The sequence below is a fragment of the Fusarium poae genome, chromosome 4 (genome assembly GCF_019609905.1).
Source record: "Fusarium poae strain DAOMC 252244 chromosome 4, whole genome shotgun sequence".
Lineage (NCBI taxonomy): Eukaryota > Fungi > Ascomycota > Sordariomycetes > Hypocreales > Nectriaceae > Fusarium > Fusarium poae.
Genome location: NC_058402.1, coordinates 314,182 through 322,201, shown reverse-complemented (window position 1 = coordinate 322,201; position 8,020 = coordinate 314,182). Strand labels below are relative to the sequence as shown.

Below are 8,020 nucleotides of genomic sequence, written 5' to 3'. Positions count from 1 at the left end.
CATCTAGTTCCATGCCCACGGAATGCAGATGCCATACTAGACTATACTGTATCCAGGAGCATTCCACGCAAACCCATACTCTCCACGGACCACATTCCAGGTTAAGCTCTCTGGGATGGCTTCAATCAGCTCGAGACTTGCCCAGAATGCCATGCTAGGGACCTCAAAGTGCCCGGGAAGTTGTCTCGAGCCTCGATCCGGAACTCTCAACCGCCTCCCCAATCCACAACTCATTGTCTTAAAATATCAGACCACGTCCTTCTTCTAGATTCGCCTCTTGACAATCATCATAACTCTTTTTCATTAATCCATTTTTCACCATGAGATTCAGCACGGTTTCTTTTCTTCTACTCGCCGGCTGTAGCACGGGTATCCCTCATGAGATCCGTGGTGGTGCTGGAGGCCATCCCGAGAAGCCTTTGGGGAGGACAGCGAAGAGGTCTACTGACCTTCAAGTTGATGCTTCCCGGGCTCTTACGATTCGAAGCGATGGCCATGGCGACCCAATCGACGGGACACAAGAGGAGGACATTGACCACGAGGAACTGGAGGAGATAGAAATGGGGAAGGGCTTGAAGGGCCGAGCTATTGATCCCGAGACTGATCCCGACTCAGCTCACCTTGTACCACGGGCCAAAGGAGAGAAGGTCATGCTTGATCAGATCACAAACTCACGATACAAGAAGCCGCACGCCGAGATTGCCCTCATTCATGCTTACAACAAATACCGAAAGCCATTGCCGAATAAGGAGCTCAAGAAGATTGCCGATCATGAACAAGCCCTTGTGAAGAACAAGCTTGGTAAGAGTTCAACTCCCATATGTGTCGATCGTGGCTGACATCTTGCAGGATTGAAGGGCACTGCAGCAGCGACACCTCCCCAGTACTACGACTCGCAATACGTAGTCCCTATTCAGATTGGTAGTCCACAGCAGACAACCTACGTGAACTTTGATACCGGCTCATCTGATCTGTAAGTCATCTTCCACGGCTGCTTCATAGAGCACACTGACATTTCACAGCTGGGTCTTTTCTACCGACACGTACCAACCTGATCAGGCGGGCCATATTCTCTACAAACCAGACAAGTCCAAGTTATCCAAGCGACTGAATGGCGAGACATGGAGCATCAAGTACGGCGACGGCACTGGTGCCAGCGGAATCGTTTACCAGGATAGAGTGCGAGTCGGAGGGACCTATGTCAACAACATGGCTGTGCAGTCTGCTACTGAAGTGTCTGACGGCATTGCTTCAGACAAGTTTGCTCATGGAATCCTGGGTTTGGCCATGTCGAGTCTCAACACTGTCCGACCTACTCCTCAAAAGACCTACTTTGACCGAGTACAGGACGCCTTGGACGTCCCCATCTTCACTGCCAATCTGCAAAAGGGCATGGCTGGAAACTACAACTTTGGGTACCTCAACCAAAGTGAGTACTACGGATCTGTGGGTTTTGTTTCTGTGAAGAAGGACAGCCCTTGGTGGCAGATCACCGTCGAGGGCTTCCGTGTCGCTCAGGGTGCACCGTGGCACAAGTACAAGTACTCGGCTATTGTCGATACCGGTACCACTCTTCTTCTCTTGCCCGACTACCTTGTCAAGTTCTACTACAAGAAGGTCAAGGGCGCCTACATCGACAATGACTATGGTGTTTGGGTCTTCCCGTGCACAGCCAAGCTTCCCAGCTTCTACTTTGGCTTTGGCAATTATCGCGGCAAGGTCCCCGGCCATTACATCAATTATGGTCGTCTTACTTCAACGGTTTGCTACGGTGGCATCCAGACCTCGGAGGGTATTGGGTTTGCCATCCTGGGAGACATTCTCCTCAAGGCTCAATTTGTCGTTTTCGACCTCAAGAAGAACCGAGTAGGGTTTGCCAACAAAAACACAGTCAAGGAGTGATTCATTTGTTCGTTCATTCATTCAATAGTTAGAGGAGATTTGGTAGAACAGAGTTGTGAAAAGATGATTTGTCTGCATTGGGAAGCGTGGGCGTTGTTTGGCGACGGGTCTTTGTGCCTGTCATTCATTCTTGTCAATCTATTTCTTAGCTGAAAGTTTAATAACGCGACCAGCGCTTTTAATGACTCCTCCATTTCATCGGCTTCATGATTGACTGGTTAGAAATGAGATAAACTCTGTAGAGCATTCCGCTTCCGGCAAGTTTGTTCCTGGCCTGAAGGGATGGGGGGGATGTGGCCCTTTTCGAGAGACGGGTTCTCGTTTTGGGTCATTCTACCCAACGGCTTGGCATTCAATCTTGTCTTATTGGTAATCGGTGATTATGTCAGTTCATCTCTTTGGGAACATGGACTTGGGAGGAAGCGGAAATGGAGATAGCGGATTTATGGGTAAGTCAGCGTAAGTCCCATGAGATCTCATTCGTCCCCTCTCGCAATTGAAGATCCGCCAACACCACCATCACGACAATCATGGAAATGCAACGACGTTGTAAACTATAGCTTAAATATACCTTGTTTACCATGACCGAAACGCCTCTTGAACTCTCAATTAAAAATCTCCAAGCGTTGAACCGTCTCAACGACCCTTCCATACCAATGTCCCAAAACATCCTCATCCTAGGCGCAGGCGAACTAGGCCTCTGCGTTCTCGAAGGCATGGCCAGCCATCCTAAGCGTCAGCACCAACGAATCACTGTGCTTATGCGCCAGGCAACCCTCGACTCAGCCGCCCCCGAAAAGAGGAAGCTCATCCAACATATCCAATCCCTCAACGCCGGGTTCCAAGCAGGCGATGTTGCGGCTGCCAGTGTAGATGACCTAGCAGCCATATTTGCTAAATACGATGTCGTTGTATCATGCACAGGTATGGCTTTGCCATCAGACGTGCAGTTCAAGATCCTAGACGCTGCCATCGCTTCAGGCATCAAGCGCTTCTTTCCATGGCAATTCGGCATGGACTACGACGCCATTGGAAGAGGCACATCACAAGGTTTATTCGACAAGCAAGTCGAAGCGCGCGATAGACTACGCGCGCAAAACGACGTCGACTGGACAATTGTGTCGACAGGCCTATTCATGAGCTTCCTATTCCGCGCCGACTTTGGCGTCGTTGACCTATCCCAAAAAATAGTTCGCGGGCTAGGAAGCTGGGAAACAGAAATCACCCTTACCACACCTCCCGACATTGGTCGTGTTGCAGCAGAGTTAATTCTCGACCCGCGCGGAATCGGGAGCCGACCTGTTTATATCGCCGGCGACACATTTACCTACGGACGCCTTGCGGATTTACTGGACTCTCATTTCAACACCAAATTCAAGCGCGAATTATGGGATTTTGAGATTCTTACGAAACAAGCGCAGGATGAACCGGATAACGAGATGATCAAGTATAGATACTCGTTTGCGCAGGGACGAGGTGTGGCGTGGCCCAAGGAGGGGACTTTTAATGCGGAGAGGGGGATTGAACTCACTGATGTAAAGACGTATCTTGAAAAGATGGACTTCAAGGTTGGAGAGTAGTTTAGATATGAGAGTCTTGGAGTACTCAATTTGAATGTGGGGGGTGTATTGTCAAGTTGCCCGAGATGGATGCGATGGGCTCGTTTTGGTGTTGATGCATGTAAGACTGACTGCACTGTAGCTGGGCGGGTTACAGGGGACTGAGGCTGAGTTTGACGTGTGTTTTAGTGACGCAGTTTCACTGCAATTTTAACCTCCCCCAAGCTTCGTCGTACTAAACAGACGAGAAGAAAACATCTGCATAATAAATCAGCCTTATGCAAGTCCTTGCATAAAGGCTCAAGAGTCAAGAGAGGTTAAAAATGCAGTGAAAGTCTCAAATTGGCAATTGGTTTTCGGGTTAGACAATGACAAGGAATTGAACAAGGTAACCCAGAAGAGTGTGACAGTAGAGTAATGCGCAGAGTTCATTAAAGCCACAAGGCCAGCAAGATCCATCAAGATTACGTAAATAACACATATTCTGCAATATCTGTAGAGAAGAAACATAATTCTTTACGTTAAAAAAGATAGATATTAAGGTTAAACAGTAGGAGTACTCAATTAAATGTAGTTATTTATTGTCGGTTGAGAGTGGTTCATTTTGGTGTAGGACTGGGTTACAGTGGTCCATCAATGGCTAGGCCCACTAGTCCTACAATTCACTTCGATTTTAACGTAGGTCGCTCGAGCTCCGTCGAACTGAACTGAACTGAACAGACGAAAAGAAGATGTCTGCACAACAAATCAGCCTCATGCAGATTCTGACATACAACAGCCTTAGGGAAGTTAGAAATGAAGTTGGCGATCTCAATATGGAAGCCCGTTGATCCCATTTGTCGCCATTTTACTTTTAAATATCTCTGAACGTGGTTGTTTATTGTCAAGTTGAGGATGTAATTGACCCGACGGTTCGTTTTGGCGTTAGCGGGTGCCTGTAGCCTGAACTGGGTTAAGTTACAGTGGCTCAGACAAAACCAGCGAGGGCACCAGGTTGTTTCGCTCTGGATGGTACACTGCAATTTTAACCTTCCCCAAGCTCCATCGAATAGAGCAGACGAGAAAAAATGCATTGCACATAAAATCAGCCTTTTATAAGACCACTGGACATATGACAGCTTGAGGGAGGTTAAAAATGCAGTGAAACCGACTGTATAAAACCACCGCATCCCCCAGGTAGCTTTCCAATGAGAGACGACCAGTACTAGACAGTATTGACCTAGCAAAATATACAATAAAAAGAACAATTCTCAGAGCTCAGTAAGGCCGTGTGGTAGTATTCATCATCAACATAAATCCTGGTAAGATCTGTAGATTGCAAGAGCTAAATGCATATCTTTCCCTGTCTTTAGCGACGATGAGGTTCCAATGCGTGGAGAGTGTGGTTGGCAACAGAGCCTGAGGGTAAGCTAAACAAGGCCAATGTTCACTTACACGGACAGTAGTCAATTAACCGAATCACGTAAACAGAGCTCTTCTAACACAATGCGCCAATAATGCGGATGACAGCAAGTCGATACAGTATTTCCAAGAAACATTGGTCACGAGTCGCATTCACATTTGTCGGATGTCTCCGTTGTTTTGAGAGGCGTTGTGGCTGCAGTTCTAGGGAATGCCTTGAGGGAGGTTACAATCGCAGTGAAATCTTTCCGGTGTTGCAATATAGGTCAATAGCAACTGCATTAATTAATTCAGCCGTGTCAAAGCAGTTGTTTGGTGGCGACGTCTTCACTGCAATTTTAACCTCTCCCAGGCTGTCGTTGTTCAAGACTGTTGAGTGAAGTCAAAGTTGCAGTGAAGGTTTTGCCCCCGGGTGTTTAGAAGGAATAGGGTAGACATCGAATGCAAGACCAGCGCAGGATAATCTGAACATAACTCAACAGCTTGGGCAACGCTATAATTATAATAAATCTGCCTTGCTGCATATTAAAAAATGTTTTAAGATGTATGATCACCCTTGGGTAGATGGAAAAAAACAGAAATGGGCTTGAGAGAGCTTAAAATGCAGTGACGCACAATACTTTAGGCGACAACGAGGCTGGCAGCAAGAAATCACTTGCATAAGAATAGTATAGTACTTGATTAAGAAACGAAACAATAATTTGAACCAGGGAAATACTGCTCAAGATATCGCATTGTGCTTTTATTATGCCTCAATTGATATGAAATGCTGTTTGCAGTACAACTTTACGCCTCGGTGACGTTCAAATTGTGTTGAAGCCCAGACACCACCACTTATTCGTGTGATTTGGGCACAACTCAACAGCTCACGAGAGATAAAAATGCAATGAATAAGTCGCCTAACACATGGTTCGTTTCTGGTATTTTTTGCTTCAATTAATACAGTCTTCCTTGGATGAGGTCAAATTTGTAGTGAAGCTTGCTAGTGGGCGATGAGACAGTTACTAGGTAGTTTGGGTGAGGTTAAAATTGCAGTGAATGACAGCTAAAACGACAGCTAAAACGACAGCCAAGATGCCACCCGATGGAGCAAGGTTAAAATGCAGTAAACATCTCCTATGGATGCCATTATTTGTAATCTTCGCTAACCTCCAGTCACTGCAATCACACAAGGCATGGGACATTGATTCGTCTCTTTTCTATCCCGTGCTGTCAACAATGCTTGGATCGGCTTTGCGGAGCCGTCAATGCAGTACGAGACCTTTGAGAGGGGTTAAAAATGCAGTGGTACGGTCGGTGTGGTATTGTATTTCGAAGACGCAAGACAAGCCCAGGCCACCTTGAACACACAACGACAACCTGATGGAGTAAAAAATGCAGTAAAGAAGTCATGGACCGCATTATTGCTACAGTCAACGTGGTACAAGGCAAGACTATTGTGAGGAGTTGGAATTACAACGAAGAGTGAAAGACTGGATCAGGTTAGGCAAGTTAGCAGCTTCGGCAGGGCCAAAATTGCAGTAGAGGACAGGACCACTCTGTCCGGAGCCAATTGAGTTGCCCTCCACTTCCGCTTCTGGAAGCCCCGGCCGGGTTTCCGAACGAACACCGGAGGTAAACCGGCACCCGGCATAAATTAAATTACCTCTACGGAAACCGAAGAAAAAAAGACTCTCTTCAAGACGTAATAAGAATTCTAGAAGGAAGATGACCTATAACCAGACTGAGTCTTTGCCTTGCCTAGGATAACAGAGTCAACATCAATGTTTTGTCGGTAAAGTTCAAAGAGATCTCGTAGATACAAAAGCGCCACCACTTCTTCCTCAGTACAATCTAAGAAAATGTCACTTTTCAATTGACTATTGAGAATTGAACTGGAACAACACTGTCAATTGACTTGTACACCTTCCCTTTTGCACCCTTATCCCCTCGGGAGGGTGTAAAAGTGCAGTGAAGAAGTGGTGGGGACCTGTCTCCAGCCCATCGTTATGTTCAGGTTGACCAGGGCTGGTCTTGCGTCTGGCACCCTTGGAGTCTAAAAATGAAGCAAAGAACTTAATGTATCAATTGGATTGCTCTCAACATTCGCTTCAGTCAATGCAATTATAATTGTTTGGGGGAGGTGAATTGTAGAACAGGTTTCAATCCCAGGTGTGAAGAAGGATGAACATTGGACGTAAGATCAGTACAGGGGACATGACTTGGATATGTATGATAACAACCAGAGAGAGGTTAAAAATGCAGTACAATGAGTTTAAATGCGTTCATTCCTGACATCATTGCTACGGGTAATGCACTCACCTTGTGCAAGACTGTGGAGGAGGTCAAAATTGCAGTGAATGTCTCGCCCCCAAGTGCCCAGGTAGCACCAGGGTAGCTTATCCGTAGCTCAATAGGTAGTCTAGGAGAGGTTAAAAATACAGAGAAACATTTGCCTCACCCTCAGAAAGTGGATGCTTTGGTCAAATCTCGAGACGCCTTGTCAATGTACAAGACCATATAGGAGAGCTTAAAATCGCAGTGAAGGCTGGGCGTCTTGGCGTTGCATTGATGTGAGGTGACGATTGTTAAAAATAATAGTCTTTATTTTAACCTCTCTCGAGCTGTTTGAGCCAAGTCCAAAGATGATGATGGATGGTCTTTTACTTGTCCTCAGGGTACCAGAAAAATTGACCGCTGGAAGCATAAGAGACGGAATTAGTAAATCACTTGTGCTTATAAGACTGTAGTTCTCAGACTACTTATTTTTATACCCCAAGACTTGAGAGGCCATTTTTTCTGCTATTTTAATAGTTGATACCTCCAATCAATGTAGTCCCACGAGGCTATAAAGCGTGGGAAGTGTTATTAATGGTAAAGGACTGGGTGTATTGGTTGCCTCGTTTAGTAAACATAGTGCAGGCAACACAATGGAGACTTTGGGATGGGTTAAAAATGCACCGGGGGAGTAGAATGCAGCGGCTGAGCTACAGTTAGGTTGACAATGTTGATACGGTTACGGCACCCTCAATCAACACAGTCCTTCCTAATAGTACAAGGCGTACAGACACGCGAAGAGTCAATAATGTAGTAGTAAAGGATCTCGGCTCTGTCCCTTTTAACTACCCTTGGTTACCTGGTTTACAGGAAACATTGTCAATGCAGCACCATGCAAGACC

The 8,020-nt window shown here is 46.2% G+C and overlaps 2 protein-coding genes across 2 annotated transcripts; both read left to right on the top strand.

Moving 5' to 3' along the window:
• Positions 1–320: 320 nt before the first annotated feature.
• On the top strand, positions 321–1,902 carry FPOAC1_010203 (uncharacterized protein; the record flags this gene model as incomplete). Its single annotated transcript, XM_044854598.1, has 3 exons — positions 321–801; positions 850–973; positions 1,023–1,902. The coding sequence occupies 3 exons, from the start codon at positions 321–323 to the stop codon at positions 1,900–1,902; spliced, it is 1,485 nt and encodes a 494-aa protein (XP_044701911.1).
• A 656-nt stretch (positions 1,903–2,558) lies between these two features.
• Positions 2,559–3,482, top strand: FPOAC1_010202 (uncharacterized protein; the record flags this gene model as incomplete). The annotated part of the gene is made up of 1 exon (XM_044854597.1): positions 2,559–3,482. The coding sequence occupies one exon, from the start codon at positions 2,559–2,561 to the stop codon at positions 3,480–3,482; it is 924 nt and encodes a 307-aa protein (XP_044701910.1).
• Positions 3,483–8,020: the final 4,538 nt, after the last annotated feature.